The following is a 17207-nucleotide window of genomic DNA, read 5'->3' on the forward strand; positions in this document are numbered from 1 at the left end:
AGCTAACACTCTGGTGCCACCAGCAACGTTTTGTTTCTCAGTGCAGAGACATTTGGAAAGTAATAACATGTGCAGTTGACACTGAAAAAACATTTTTAGATAAGATTATTGGAAATGTTGTTTACAGTGTTTTGCTAACGCAGCATCCCAATAGGCAGCATCACATTTATACCAAGTTCTTGGAGATAAGAAAATCATCACAGAAAGCTTATAGTAATTGAAAACAAAGGGTACAAATAAAGAAATCTCTTCTCTTGCACTTTTATCTGGTTTTGATCGAATATCGCTGCATGTCGTTAAAAAAAACACAACACAGTAGTATCCCTACCCGTGCTTCAGATTGTTTTTCTCAAGAAAACTTAGAATAAAGGTCTGTCTTTGCAAACCAAATGCCAGCAGCATTGCTCAGATAGCAAACTACTAAGAAGTGTGAATACGAGCCTGACTAGAGCTACAGTCTCTGCTATTTGCTTTCCAGAACCATACCTGAGATTAGTTGCAGCTCTGAGCAAAATGGGTCTAAATTTAACTGAAAAATATCACTGATGAGACCAAAATTACAGTATCAAATCAATATTAGGAACTACTAAGCCTATTAATCTTAAAATGAAATGAATGAATAAATAAATAAAAATGGAAAATGAGTCAAACTTAACCAGAACCGACAGTTTGGTTTTATAGATCATCATTTTTAGATGATTCAGGAAAGAGCTTTCAGAATCAACACAGAAAAATGCATTCACAATGTCACTTACATGGAAATAATTATTTTAGTACTAACCCTTCACAAAATTATTCTCCCCAGCTACTTAGTTTCTTTTGTTGTATTTTTAAATGTGTAAAATTTAAGCATAGCAAAACCAAGACAAAATTACAACTATGCAGAAATATTATCAAATGGCAGCATTCCTAAGTGGGAAATATTACAATCTACTTTTTGCTCACCATTTCTCTTCTCTGCTGTTTGTGCCTTCGTCAGGGTTTTGCAGAGCACAAGACGCTCTGCTTAGTTAGCGCTCCCTTCTCGACTCTTCCCACATTTACAAAAACGCAAAGTAAGGTAGTGAAGAATCATGCCCCTTACCCAGATCGCATTTTCATGGATTAAAAACTGAACAGATTTGGAGACAAAAACATGTTTTCATCTGTTATCAATGAATTCAACTTAACAGTAAAACCTGAGCAATGCAGATGGAACAGTGACCATCTCTAACTGCGTTCAGAGATGTGACTGGAGTTGCTTCACCCTCAGTGTAAATGCTGACAGCACTCACATGCTTTTGGTGGATATTCATATTCCCATCTTGCAGACAGGCAATACTCACTGAGCATTACACTCAGAGGAACTCTTAGAACTTCAGTTCTTCATGTCTGAATCTAACTACTTACACTGGACAGCTTCTCACTTGGCCATTTATCCTGAAGGAGGTTAACTTCAGCTCTGCACATTTACTATTAGGCAATTACTGAATTGTTACCTCTCCCACAGTCTCATTTGAGATAACCACAGATTACTTCATTTCCATTTGTTTTACTTTGATTTTTTTTTTAAAGCAGTATTTTTGATAATTTCTCTACCAACACCTTGAGCTCGTTAACAAGTAAATTTATTCCAGTGACCGTCCAGCCTGCAGCCACGGTTCAGAAACAAGAGTGTTTGCTCTAGCCTCCTGTAGCACCAGAATAAATGTTCCAAGACTACACACAATAAATTACATCCCTTTGATTGGCTGTGTGGTCTCCTTATCTTGATTACCACAGCAACTTCTGTACTCCTGTACGTTACAGCAAACAAGGCTATAATTTTACTGTTCTCAAGAGTTACAGTGAATCACGAATGCGTAATGTTGTTCTTCTTTGTAAGTATTCAGATATGATAATTTCAAGAACGAAACTGAGATATTACTAACAGAAACATCCATTTTATCCACGAGTGAATCATCCTTCCCTACACACAGAAAAAAAAAAAAAGGTATTTAAACTCAAAATCTGTCTCTACATTTGAAGAAATACAGTTTTTAGTTCACAAATATGCAACACTTACACTGTGTCACTAAATGCAGTTGAGCAGATTTGCAACAGGAATAACTTACTGCTTTCTCTTGGAACACTGTTTGCAATTTAAAAATGTACAGATTTATGTTCAGAGAGGCAAAACATTCCCTAAATCTGTGATGTTTCAGCATTTCAGCTTCACGGTACTTCAATGACATTTATTCCAGATTATAAAACAATCAGCACAAGTATATTGCATCAAAGAATCCGAAGAGAGAACCCTTGCTACCTCAAACATGGACTAAAAGGACTAATGACTACAGTAGCACAGAACATCAAATAATCATTAGGTCGTTCTGCTTTCCTTTGGTCTCACTGGGACATACATCAAGGTTAGTCCAATTGCATTGTAACTACACACACACATATATACACGTGACTATACAGAGAGAAAGGAAGAAATACGATTGCATTATGACTACATTCTGTGTGGCTTGGTGTGCGTGCTAGTGAGAAGATTCAGGAAACAGAATTGTTTGGAAGTACTCAATTAGACCATGATTTGACAGGAACAGGAAAGTCCTAAAAAAATTGCAACAAATCCTGAACATAAGGGCTTGTACACATCGCCCTTGCTTGTGGAAGAAGACAGCTTAAAAGTGATCAGCGTATTTGGGGATTCCTTATTTTGAGAGGGAGACATGGAGAAGCTTCCTTAGATGTAAAGCTAAAACCCAGTTGTACAGAAGTCACAGAAATAGAAAGGAAGAGCAAGAACAGCATCAAAGGCAGTTAACAGACTAAGATAAAAACACTGTGAACACATGGGTAACAACAGTTCAGCACAAGATACTCACTTTCTAGCAGATGATATTTGAATCTGCAGTGAAACGTAGTAGAAATGGAAACACTTGACTCCACAGACATCTCGCCTTTTCCCTTCTCGCCTCCCCCTTCTCGATTAGAGCACTAGTCACAATTGACAGTAAACCAGCTGCTCCTGTTATGATTTTGAGAGTGCAATTTACCAAAATGGGCCCTAACATAAGAGGATCGAAAATGGCTAATGCAGTCTGTTTTATTTCACACAAGCTGTACCCAAACTGAATTTTGTCCTGGGGAGCAGCAGTGCTCGCCCAGAACCCGCACTCAGCCTAGAACCGAGTCCTAGCAGGCTCTTCCCTCCTTCATTTATTTATTTTGCCTCAACTTAAATTGTACCGTGTATTCCTGACATTTTGAATGAATTTGGCAGGAAAGGAAAGGAAAATGGAAAGGAAAAAGGAACCTAGCAATTCTAAAACAAGTTTTCTTTGGGGCTTTGAAGAGGTCTTACGTAATTTCTGTCTACGTGAGGCAAATAAACTGCCAGTCAGGGGGTAATATAGCCTTCTACCACACAGATTTGATCCTTCTGCTCACAGACCTTTGCTTTCAGCATTCAAGTTCAGAAGTTTGAATCCCACTGGAAGGGGAATAAAAGCAGCTGCACATGAAAGTGTTGTGTAGAAGCGCTATATGCTCCTCACGGACTCAGAAATACATCAGGTTTGTCATACTATAAAGGCGTAAGTATCAGGAGAAGATTGCCAAACATGCTGAGGATGTAACCTGTGGGCATCAGGGACAGAAAACAAAGCAGACCGCTAGGCACACGCACTGCCTAGCAAATAACCGCGGCATCATTCCTCCTGCTGGCTGAACAGTGACCGGGACAGATAACACCTCCGACTGTGCTGTTCTGTCAAAATATGCACCAAGGTTTCCTACTCCTTGTATAGGTCTCTTTCACCCAATTTTATCATTTATAATTGTAACATAATGATAAAGGCTTGTAACTTATCTTTTCATGTTCAAGCGTTCAAACTGAGGATGTTCTGGAAATTGTACCAGAAAAACACAACCACTGCAAACCGGCGTAGGTAAACAGACAAGCCCAGAGCAGTGTCTTTATAAAAAGGAATCATCTATTTAGAGGAACCAAGAAGTTCTCTCTATATTTTCCCCTACATTTAAGCAATCCTGTTCAGAAGTCTTTTGCTTCAGCATTTCCATTTCATGACCCCTGCCTGCAGCTCCTGGGTGGGCTGACATACTTAGAACAAGACAAACCTCGGATGTGGAAAAAAAAAAACACGTTTTCTCCTGGAGGAAAACACAGTGCACAATTCACTTGCTCGCATGAAATCCAGTACATACACTCATTTTGGACAGTTATGAAAGCCTTTGGAGACTGGCAGGCCTTCTATGATGAGCAACAACACTGAACGCACGAAAAATGCTCGGGTTCTCCCTGCAAGAAGCCAATTAGAAATTCCTCTTGTGACTCAAATACTCAAAAAGCATTAGTTTATCTGCCCATGTCACTTTGTTAACACTAATGTTTATAACAATACAAGACAGTCAAAGTCTTAAAACCCTTTTTTTATATGCAGGGGCTGGGAAGCCCGCTCTGTGTGACTCACGCAACGCACCTGGCTGACCTTGTTTGCTCATTCAGGTATGCTTTAAGTGGGGTGTTTATTTGCTAGTCAGCTGTCTGGAGTGGAAACAAGGACAAACATTAGAGGCAAGGACAGGACAAAGATTAGAAAAAAAAGTACTGAATTGACAGTGTGAGCTCCCCGTAACATTTCAAGAGCTTGCAATGTTCAAGAAGGAGCATCCAAAATCACACCAATTACAATGTTAAATAGTTTAGCAGCAACATCTTTAAAAATGGGATCATAACAAAGCATAAAGAAAAAATGCACACTCACCATAAACTCAGGCTGCACAACCAGACATCCCGATGTATATAACTGGCTGTGTTGCCTCGAAATTTATACAGCTAACAAAAAAGACATGCATCTCTGTAATATATTTAAAAGGCTACCAGTTCTAGGCAAAACCATTTTTTTTATTCCCCACTTATACAGAATAACTGAAATCTAAGGCTTTTTATTTTAGCATATTGAGCAATAGCATTAAAGTGGTTCTTACAGCACTGATAATCAGAAGCCTTTTTTGCTTTGAAAACTGTTCTTTGTTTGAACCTCTACAGAGTATGACTCCAGGCTCTGTACTCTGTGTATTACAACGGCTGTTGTAATACCTAAATCCATGATCTAGGTTAAAGAATAATGATAATAAAAAAATATGTTGAGGGCATTGAAGATGAAGTGCTTCAGGGAAAAAAAAATCCGCAACAAAAAAACCACCAGAAGGATAACACGGAAGCCTTTCTCTCAAAGAGGTGGGATGATGAAGGGCAAGGAACGAACACTAGACTTGACCAAAGATGAAACAGCATATTAAATAAACAAAATCTTGATTCTGTTTTTGTGGTATTCAGGCTTGTGCGAAATACAGTCAAAGGCTTAAACAAAAGGCTTTAATTGAGCAGATGTTTTATAGAATAAAGAGGGCCTACATATTATTGTGTAAGATGGTGATGTCCTGAACACAATCAGTCCAGACCAGCATGTCATGTATTATCCGCAATAACTGCACATTTCTCCATCTCTACTGGATGTGAAAGTACGAAAAATGATAAGGATGAAGCAGCTAAAAGCCTCAACTGAACAGGGCACATTTTGTCTGCGTGTGTCTGCATGCAACAGAGAATTTTAAAACGCAGAGCAAATAAAATTGGTGCAGACATTACTAGAATAATTAAACTGAGCAATTATGAGTAAGCTGCTGCATGGTTTCAGTGACACAGAATCAACATTTAGAGGTTGCTGTGTCTCATTTGGTAGGGTATGCTGAGAACTGATAAAAGGACGTTAAAGGGAAGGTAAAGAGTCTTCAACAGATTTTACGTTCTAAGTGGGTTCAGAACTGCTTTGGCCACAGAAGCAGCCATTCGGTTTTATTTGCATAGTAACTGCTGCCTTAATCTGCGGCACTTCTTCACCACGTGTAGTGTTGGATAGTGTCTAATAAAAGGCTCTAAGTTCCTTCAGATTCTTGGAGGAGTAGCAGACAAAGAATAAAAGCAGTAACGATGTGTGGTCCTGTGAGAAATGTCTATTTTCCCCAGCTACATGAGTAATTGCTCCTCACTTTGCAAGTGGTTCTGTAGTTAACAGAGCCTTGTCTCCCCAAAGACAGTCCTAGACAACTGAGTCTAAAAATGATGATCTGTTCAAGGATTCACATGATGTGTCCTGACTCTGGAAATGTAGTAAGGGTAATTTGCAGGATGCTAAAGCCTCGGCATATGTGCTACTAACCAACTGCTGAGAAACAGTCAGAAGGGCTGAAATGTTGAAACCTACTTGTCATAACTAGCATCAAGAATTAAGAGTTTGCATAATTCCGTCGTAATTCCAAAGAAAAAGGAATTTATTTCAATGTTTTAAATGTAATCGCATAATTTTGTCACGTCTAAGTTAACCGCTAAATTTCTTAAAATCCTAAAATTATGGGAAATGGTAAGAAAGTTGGCTGCAGTAGTTGCTTAAGTAAAACCAGTTTTTAAGAAGAGCTCAGTTTTAGATAAATAATCACTGAGATGTATTGCACACACCGAGCTCAGTCTTCAAAGTGAAACAGATTTGATGTAAAATGAAACACGCTTATTGTATTTGTAACTAATGTACCTTAAAAGTAAAGCAAATATTGATATTTCAGACACAAGACTCAAGATCTATAACAAACTCTATAAAATGCATGCTGTTCACATTTAGTAATCACACTCTGTTCTATATAACTAGAAACAAGATTCATTGAAGACTATAATTCACCAGCCTTTTTTGCCAGTGTTTTACTACAATACCATTATCCTGCCATATTACATTTTACAGTATGTGTGCAAGTCCCATAAATACACCAGCCTATGCAAAATAGGCAGTAATGACTCTCGCTGCTTTCGGAATACTTGCTGCTTTTGAATTTTATGTGAGTTTCATATTTTGTTGATGTGTTTGCAATGGGATATGTACTGCCCAGAAGAGAAATTATTTTACATTTTCATTAAAAGCTTTAGCGGTAAATAAACCATCAGAACTCATGCAGATATTCACTGAAACATCTACAGCACTCCATTAAGGTGTCAAAATCTATGGTAACCATTTGAAAAAGTAGCTGGATGCAGCACATTTAAGCCTTGAATATATAGATATGGGTATAAATGATCAAGATATTTTAGAGTATTCCACAAACCTCTGCAGAGCTCTAAAGGCAAGTTTACACTCATCAATAATGGCTCAGTACAACAGCTGCCCTTTTATTACAAAAAAGTCTATTCAGACAGTAGGTGTGGAAAGATCTGCAAGTTGCTACTAATGCTCAAATTATGAGCTATTCAGAGATTTAGTCTCGGGAAGTATTTATTTATAATAAAGGAGATTTAGAATAAATCTTAAGGTCAACTTCTGCTCAGATTTACTTCAATAGCGTTCCCCATCAGGTATTTCTAGCTGGGACTTGGCTCCCCTGAGCTAATACCATTTTCAGCACAAAGCTGCAGGTCTCACGCTTGGCAGCAGCAGTCCTGTAGCATTGCTCCAGCAAAGCTGAGCAGAATCCAGTAAGCTAAAGGTTTTTAGTTTTGTTTTTATTTATTTGAAAGCCTGAGGGTTAGAAATACTAATCTCTAATATCATGGCTTATGTGTCTCTTCAATACAAAAGGCCTGACGTTTCTAAGAAACAGTATAAATCTGCAGTAACTACAAAAGATGATAGAATTTATTAAATCCACCACAGGCCAACTGCGTGTACTTCAATGGCAGTTTCCAAAAGGTGCTGCACTTGAGCACAATCAGGAGGATCAGTTTTATGCCCATCTTCAAGTTCAGTCATACTAAATTCACATCAAGCACAGGTCTCAAGGACACAATGCAAACTCCTGATGGTTAATTTCAATACAGAAGATGAAAGTTTGCTATCCAATTAAAGAAACATAAAGAACCACCTGATTAGCAAGCTCACTGAATTAAACAGGAACAAGCTACAACAGCCTGAGAACTGCAAGGCCCTTCTGTCACTGACGGAAGATTCATTACGAATGTGCTCCCAATGTATCACAACACCTGTCCAAAATATCAAAAGGATTTTAAAACCAGTTGTTGAACAAATTACTAGCTAAAAAAGCAAGCACTTTTTTTGCTCCCATATCCAAATAATATTTATTTATTTATTTATTTATTTATTTATTTTTACTTGCTGAAGCACTAATAGCATAAAACATTCAGAACAGAGATCAGCCTAAACTTAACCAAATGCATCCTGACCAAATCTTTTCCAGGCTACAGTTCAGGACTGGGTTGGCACAGAGTGCAACGTCACGACTATCAAGAATCAGACAGTTTGAAGGAATTACCGTCAATGAACGAGGGAGGATGCTGTAATTTATTCTGTTTGCTGACTGTTGCAAACCACCCAGATCTATTAGATTGATTCCAGACACTGCACCCAAACTGGTGCAGAACTGCACAAAAGGACAGCATCAAGTTGTCCACATTCTTCATTGTTTCACTTTTCAAGTAAATGAACGTATCGCTGAGAGGCTCTGACTCCAGTGCTCAGTGTGTTCTCAAAATTAGTAAAAAGAAAAATATCCTTTGGCAAGAGACCAAGAAAACAGTAAGGCATGACTAGGGTTACCAACCTGCCAGCTTTATGGATATGAAATCTTACCCAAGTTGCTTTAATACCGTCAAGGTAATAGGTATGATCAGCACTATATCACGTTAATAGCGTGACTGTAATACAGAGAAAATAGCAGTACAACAATGAATTTCTTGAGGATGAGGGGTTAATACCCATTAAAGAAACTTGCAGCTTGCACCTCTGTTGCTTTGCACTTTGTGTATTGATTTAAAGCTCAGGTTTGTAAAAACAGAACAATAGGGTTTAGGGCCTCAGATGTATTTAACTCCTTTATATTTGTGAACATGCATGCAAAGGGTTACAGATTCCTTCTTAAAGAATGTGGCAACACCTCAAACTTGCATTACTGAACTGTAAATGACATCAAGAGCAAAATCCCACTTTACTTTCCTAGTCCTGCATGCCAAACCTGTCGAATGTTGTTTTAGCCCCACAGGGGCCAGCTGTATGCTGAAGAGGAACAAAAGGAAAAAGACCTCAAAGAGTTTATGCTTTAAAGAAGAATTATTTAAGCTGAGAAGGAGGAGAAAGTATTGAACAGAACGAAGAAGAGACTGAAAATGCTAACGTTCAATATACAGAAAGAGCAGCAACCATGTCAAATGCAGCAAAAGGATCTATCTAAAAACGACTAAAAGTAAAGGTTAGCTGAGCAGATAGGGAAAGAATATGTCAGGAAATTCACTTGAGAAGATGTATAGGAGAGGAAACAAAAGGCCTTATTATATGTTGTACTCTATAAAACAGAGCACTGCTTAAAAGCCACTGGAATTATATGAACAGAAAGCAAAATCAGTGTGCATCACTTGTTGACAGGACCGCACGTACGGCTCTGGCTTCAGCATATTGCTGTTTGAGAGATCCCAAGATGGACTGCACAACTGTCTCCTGATGAACCGTCTTCCAGGATTGAGATGAATGAAGAGAAAATACTTGAGAACTTGGGGAAGGGGGAAAAGGAATGAAAAATCAGGATAGACAAATGAAGGCACCACATAACACCTTCTCTCTTTTAAAATGGGCTTCCCCTTCCGTTATTATTAGGTTTTCCCCTCCTGCTTCATTCCTTCCTCCCTCTTTCTTTGAAAACAATATCCTAGCTAAGTTATTTAGAGGCTGCTGGCTGACAGGTGCTAAATGATTCCTTCTTTTCCAAAACCCAGCATGTTGAGGCTGTCAATCTTCCTAGACGTTGCAGACTATCTCTGGAATACTTGAACTCTACTGTCATTGCATCTCATGTATAATTTCTCCATTTCTTGCATTCATTTCAATTGGCTCGGGGTAAGGAGGCATCTTAATGCCAGTTCTGTTGCTGTTCACACTTGAAGCATCTGTTTTGCCAACATCACCTTGCAATTAGTGCCTTCCTGCACAACCATTAATTTCTTGCCTTCTTCTGAGTTTATTCGGAGGGGTAAACAGAGCGGGCACAAATGTGAAAATGCCCAAAGTTCACACTTTGTCAGCCCTGCATGTCAAATCCACTGACTGCAAAGTTAGTTGGGCTCAGGGTGGGGAAGCAGCATAATCTGCTAGCAGAAACGGTCACAACCAGGAATTCAGGAGTAACTGGTGAGCAAACAAACTGAGCAACAGACCCCACAGACTTACCTTTGAACTGACACAACATGGCCAGGACAACCCCCCTTGTGGTTTTTCTATTGCTTTTGCAACCAAATGTGAGGCCTATTGTAACTTCATTTTTCCACTTAAACCTTTCGCTTGCATTTTTGACCTAAGCTACACCTCATTTGCTCTAGTTAGTCTTTGTTTCACATTTCCAAGGCAGCCACTTCCAAGCTCCACACAGGACTTGCTACAGCTGAATGCAGAGAGTATTTTATGCGAGGCTGTAAGCTAAGGACATGCTCTAAAAATCATCTGAAACCAGTGCAATACTTCCTTGGTGTGAGACAAGGGAGTGCAGCATGAGTAACTGCTGGGTGTTCCTAGGAATAGTGCAAAGGAGCAAAATTAACGTTCACAACAATAAGTGAAAAAAACACAGAGAGTAAAGCACTTTGCAACAGATAAAACATAAAACATATGCAACTATGACGAGCACGATACTGTAATAATGATGCATTTTTAATAGCTGCAGAGGCTGCTCATACATGGGGCTGACTCTAGGAGAAGAGTCTGTGAATCTCTCTCTTATATTTTAGAGACAAACCGATGGGCTCTGAGCTCACAGAGCCTGGCAGGGAGCCATGCACTTGCCCAAGGTGCCGCAGTGACTGAGCAGACACGGATCTCGGCTAGGATAAGCTGCTCTGCACCATGCCCAGTGTCTGACTGGTAGGCTGTGGTAAAGCTTTCTAACAGCTGAAGTTTGCAGCCTCAGCAAGTCGAGAATCAGGCCCAGAGATCTGAGCCCAAGGTACCCACCCAGCAGCCTAACAAAACCCACCAGCAGACATGGATTCAGCAGACAGTTTATCCAGCTCCTGCACTATACCAGAACTGCCTCACTGCATACACTCTGAGCTAAATGAAGCCCCTATTGCACACAATTAATAAACATATCTATGGGGAGAATCTGTTGTGGGGATTGGAAGCCAGAACTGTCTCTTCTCTAGGCCAACTCCGCATCAATTGTGAAAGAAATGGCTCTGGTCCCATCAAGCCCGTGCCAGCAGAGATTCTGTTATATTTAAATCAACATTTGCCGCAGCAGGGGATTATCAGATGCTCTACTTAAAATGACGGATTTTCTTTTTTGTTTTGATGTTTAACTCATAAAAAAAATGAATTTATTTGGGTTGGGTGCTGATGCCTGCAAGCACAGCTGCTCACCAGCTCTGTTTTGCTTGCCATGCAAATGCACAAGAAGAAGATTTAAAACCCTTTTACAATATGGCTAGTGTCAGGGTTTGCGTTTTCTGATTCTCTTACTGCTGTGGCAATGCACACAGAAAGTTCCCCACACTCAGCAACCTCCAAGAGCAAAGATCTGCAGAATTTTCTTACGTTCCTCTCTTTACAGGAGCAAACTTCGGAGATGAGAAACGTGAAAAAGGCAGCAGAGGCAGGAACGCAGGGCAGAACACAGGGGGCTCGGTCCTGGCCCTGCACACAAGCTGAAAAGCAGCACGCTAGGAGCAGACCAGCCGAGCTCCAAAGAGCACAGGTTTGTGGATGTGGTACTCCCACATTGAGAGGCAGGTGCCTATCCTGCCCGTTCTTACTGCTGCAGAATAAAAAATGGTTCAGTAATTTGCTAATGCTACCTGAACTATTTGCAAGGGTAAAACAGTATCTCAGTTACTCAATTCTCTCAGCTGCTGTTGCCACATGAGGATTTATTAGTAGTAAAAATCAGGCACATTTAATAGCATTTCATGCACAGGAGATCGACTTTGGGTCTATGAAGACCGTAATCAAATTCTTGGAAAGAGGATGCAGATTTAGAGAGATGCTTCTTCTATGTCTCTTACTTAAGACCCAGCTGACACAAGCTACTAAAATTTGCTGCTAAATGAGTCAAGACAGTACAGCGCATTTCAAAGCAGCATTAAAATCAGCGCTTGCCTCAGCAGGATTTGGTGCTCTTGATTCATGCCTGTGTAAAATTAAAGCTGAATTAGAACACCGCAGTTCTTTATTTGTAATCCTCCTTGATTGTTTGCTTTCACTAATATGTTATTCAGCTTAAAGACTATTTACTAAAAGTGAACTGTGTGAGCATGCAGAGCATTGACAATGGTACATTAGCTTCCATTATTTGTAAATTAATTTATACGAGTCAAATTTTAAGCCATCTACAGTTCGGATACTTTAAAACTATGGATCCAAACCTTTAATCCATATCCTCCTAACTGCTTTTATATATGCTGTGTGCAGAAATTAAGACAAAAAAGCAAACTTAATCCAGATATTTTCATTGCTACTGATGATGAGCTATCGAAGCCTTATTCATTTTGGAACAGAAATGGTGTTTTCACCCATTACAACTAAATGTGATATAGAGGAACTCTCACTGGAGAACCTCTTCATGACGTTTGGTCTTGATCACTGTATGATCACCCTGTCATCCCTGCCATCTCACCCCCAAAATGAAGAAAAGCAAAGATTAGCACTAAGAGGCACCATTGGCAGAGGTGCTGACTGTGATGACATCTCAGGAATTGTCAGATGCAGACCCCCAATGCTGCTGCTCACTTTCTCTTGCACAAAAGCACAGAAAGGGGTTGCCACTGATGGCACATAATGGCATAAACACAGCTGGGGAACGCAGGCAGTACCAAGTACCACTGCCCACTAAGGACTATGCTGAGATCCACTAAAACAGTTTTAAAAAAGGAAGTACCAGTCATGGTTAAAGTCACTGAGGTAAAAATATTTGAGGAATGACTAGCAATGCAGACAGGAATAGTGGGAAAGAACAGCTCTCCTTCCCAGTGCTTCCTAGGAAACTGTCAGCTGTCACCACCAACGCCCCTGCTTTCCATTTCTTCTAGGACTAATGACTTCGGATTTTTAGGATTAAGCTATGGTGTAGGAGATTTGTATAAAGAACATTTACTTTTAATATTTCTGTCCTTAGCTTTAACAAGTCTTCAACACCTTTAAGCTGCAGAAAAACAATTCCAGAGATGAAGATTTATATTGTTGATAATGGGGCAGGCTCACATAAATAATTGAGCTGAACTTGAATCTCATTCCAGTTGTAAAGGAGCTGCCTCTTATTGAACTGCATTGCATGATTAGAGGTTTGACTACATCATTCATTCATAGCCATTGTCAGAAATAAATCGCTAGATTAACTTGTGACTACGGCAAGCACAGGAAATGTGTGCTCTTTGGGAAAATAATGTGCCTGCACTTCTGCACTTGATGGAATAGAATAATCAGAATCTTCTCTAAGGGATTCAGACAGATATTGGTGACACAAATGGGGCATGAATCTCCTATCCATTCTGGTTTCAGTTTGCATTTCCAGGTCCATGCAGAGTATGGATTAAAAAAACAAAACAAACAAAAAAGCAATGCCACAATTAGCATCCATTTTGCATCTAATGAAACAAGCACAAGCTTCACCTACCATTACTTTCAAGCCTTAAGTTTTAATCTAGGGCTTCATCCAAACTCTAAAGAAATAAATTCTTGTTTGAAAGACATTGATTTGTTGCCAGCCCTGGGTTTCGCAATGTTCTACACATCTTGGTACCCACATGCACAGATATAACAATTATTGAGCAAGACTTACGGGCTATCGCAGTTATTTCTCATCCACTTATTTAAGAGGTCAGGTCTTTCTTAACTTGAATATACCAAAAGAGTTTATAACCTCAAGCTTACTGCCACAGACCATAATCATTATTTATTTGAGTCTGATACCCAGTTTCTAAAGACACTGAATTTTTTTTTAGTAGACTGTTTACCTTGATGAGCACAGAATTAGGCTTGCATGCTGAGCCTTTATGTGAAATTTTACTGTCCACAACAAGATATTACCTGTTAAGATTTACAGGCTTTGTTAGCAGCAATAACAATTTTACAATCAACAACAGTAAATCAGGGCTTACAGAGAACTCTACAATTTTTATCTGTAGAAAACAATTAAAGTGTCAGTTTTTCATTCAACGTAATTTCTAACTTTCATAAAACACAGATATTTTATTTGATTGTTGACTGTAAAGCAGGTAATTCTAAAATTATCTTCCCAATTCCCAATAATTCCCAAGTGGTTGAATTCCAGCAACGATAGCACTGCTTGGCTATTTAACTATGCAGACGTTGGAAACCAGCCAAATGCATGCAATCAATTCAGCAAACCATGTCAGTGTACCTATTTACTCAATAGGTCATAATTTGTTTTTTTGGGTCTCAAAGAAAACACATGGAATTTAAATACTTTTTCACTTGAAAACTTTTTTCTCACCTTTAAACACTGTAGTTTTTGAATGAATAACAAAAACATGAAGTGTTTTTTACTTACACTGCAACCAATATTAAGCCATGAAAACCACATGGTACCTGAGCCCTTTTTGCTTCTCTCCTCATTTCCCACCAGCCCAGGAGGCACCAGTAAGATGCAGAAAGCCTCACCTCAGCTGCGGGGACTCCCTCAGGTGGCCGGCAGTGGAGAACAATCATCCCTTCGATAGGAACCTCCTTCCCCTGCGGGTCTTGCTCAAAGTTTTTCCGTAAATCTGCAGAGAGTTTAATGCAATAATTCATTATAACTTCAGTGCAACTTTACCCGGGTAAATACAGACTTCAAATGCTGAGATACAGGAATTCCAAAAGCCATTCTTCCCCAAGCAATACTATGTAGGCTACTGAAGTAACTACACTGCCTTGCATATTCCTAAGGATGTCTGTAAAGCAATGGACAACTGACAGTTACAATTCTGCAGATGAAGAGAGGTAGAGAGATACTACATCTATAGCTGAGTTTCCTTTTCTCCATCTTTAAGAAAGTGGGTGACTACAGGGCACGGTACTGTTGGAGGGTGTTGTTTGCACCAACACCAACAAATCCAAGGCTGGGTGAGTTATTTTCTTAGTGCATGCTGCCTTTGATCAGTGCCAGGGTATTTTATAAAATGTTCTAACCTGTGTGTTTGTTTAGATTGCCTGGACTGCAAGCTGGAGGGAAAGATGGGAAAAGAAATAGATCAATTTATCCAGTACCAAGAATCCAAAAGCAAAAAAGAAAGATCTGATTGCTGGAGGGAGGCTGTGCAATCTAGCATAAATGAAAAAGAGTGCACATGAACTTGAGGTTTGCCCAGGATTCCAACAGATTTGCTTTAGAACATGTACCCTAGGCAATATTCCAGCATGATGTTCTTCAGGAATATTGATTTGCTTTCTATTTAGATGATAAAAATCATGCGGGACCCCTGCCCATGCCTAGATTGAACTCAATTTTTCTATCTTATGGTAGAGATAGGAGTTTAGTAGCTACTATAATATTTATTGCTTTGGTCCTCCTTAAACCAACTTGCATGTGAACAACTCCTGGTATTATTTCCATGAGCAGAGCAAGGACTGCAAAGGTGAGGACATAATAAGCAAAGTGGAGGTCTACGTGTCTGAATGCCTCCCACCTCTGGCCTAGAATCCTGGCACAAGACCAGTATCAGAGCATTTTGCTTTATGGGAGGTTGGGAAACGACAGAGAAAGCGTGTGAGGTATTACATTTAATGCTTCAACAAAAAAACCCTGAAAAAACATTTTTTCCAAACTTTCTCCCCATGGAGAAACCCAGATTTTCTTTTCTTTAAGGAAAAACGCAGACTTCAAATGCTGAGCAAAGCAGAACCTATACATTTAGATGAGAACAACCAGCCCCACGGCTGCATTATCAGCAAAGTAAGGTGAGAGAAGGTTCACAGGGCCAGCAAACGCTGCCATCTCTGCATGCCAATTTCCCAGTCAGATGCAGGCTCTGGACACATTCCAAACCAACCGACGACAAGACTGCTTCAGTTCAGAAACAGAATTACCCAGATACCATGGCCAAGCCAATAATTAAAGATAAGAAAACACGCATATTGCCTGAGTCATACTGATGTGACCACAGGACTTCTGTGTGCAAGTGTCCGGGTAAATCACAACATCAAGAAAACCCATATCTAATGACATTGACCTGACCCAGGTATGCCCATGATTATGTAAAGTTTTGCTTGTTGTGATAGGGAAGCATAACAGAAGGAATATTACTTACAACACGTGCTTTGAGAGTTAGGATGTTTCCATTAGACATACTCATTTTCTTCAAACAGTGTCTCAAATTCCACAGTGTGGATTTACTGATTTAATTTTCTCCATTGCTTACACTTCATGAAATACAGCCCCTTAAACAGCAGAGGCTCTGAATCAGTTACACTTTAATATATTTTATAAAATACATTAAGACTTATTTTAGCAAGCCAGCCAGTCACTAGAGAAAAGATTCATGTAGTGCATGTATTCTCCTTTTTATGATTCTTTGTTAATGATGATTTTTTCACACAGATAACCAATCTTTTTTTTCAGTATGCTACTTAAAAACTCATTCATTAACACTTCAGATGCAGTTGTGCCTACAAATGTCTTTATTAGGATGAAAAATGGAGCATGATCCATCTTCTCGCTTTCCCTGCATTCAGCACTACCAGAAAGAAATATTTACCTGCTTTTTCTGAGAAATATAAAGTGCTGTAATGCTTTGGACTCAACTCACAATTTAGAACCTCAAGACTATACGTTCAAAAAAAAAAAGAAAGAAAAAAGGAAAGACAGAAGTCGACACTACACATCGCAGTGACAGGTGCTGTGAAAAATCTCTGAAATGGTTACAAGTTCCGTATGCTATCACAAATTAGATCTGCACATTCTCATCTCTAGCCCTCTGCAGGGTATTCTCTAGGTCAGAAATCCATGCCCCAAATTAAGTAGCTGTGTTGTTCACCGCAGACAGGGTGGCACAGGTCCATGAAAGGGTGAGCTCTGGAAACTCATGGAGGGGAGTTGTTGCAGACATCTCCTGGCAGCTATTCATTTGCTCTGTCTGGACTACTAAAAAGTGCCTACATCTCCGCATTCAAGAATTGCTTTTCTTTTCACAAAAAAACATGGCTGCAAGTAAAAGTAGCGGAGCCACACCGTGCTCGGAT

General features: G+C 39.5%; 1 protein-coding gene across 8 annotated transcripts in view; it reads right to left on the reverse strand.

The window, feature by feature from the left end:
* Positions 1-17207, reverse strand: part of UNC5D (unc-5 netrin receptor D) — a 164505-nt gene that overhangs the window by 45351 nt on the left and 101947 nt on the right. For all 8 annotated transcript variants that reach the window (XM_068662268.1, XM_068662267.1, XM_068662265.1 and 5 more), the window contains one exon: positions 14649-14752. In XM_068662268.1, coding sequence (XP_068518369.1) covers positions 14649-14752 — 104 coding nt within the window. The remainder of the gene's footprint in view (positions 1-14648; positions 14753-17207) is intronic.

Source organism: Anas acuta, chromosome 27, assembly GCF_963932015.1.
Source record: "Anas acuta chromosome 27, bAnaAcu1.1, whole genome shotgun sequence".
NCBI lineage: Eukaryota > Metazoa > Chordata > Aves > Anseriformes > Anatidae > Anas > Anas acuta.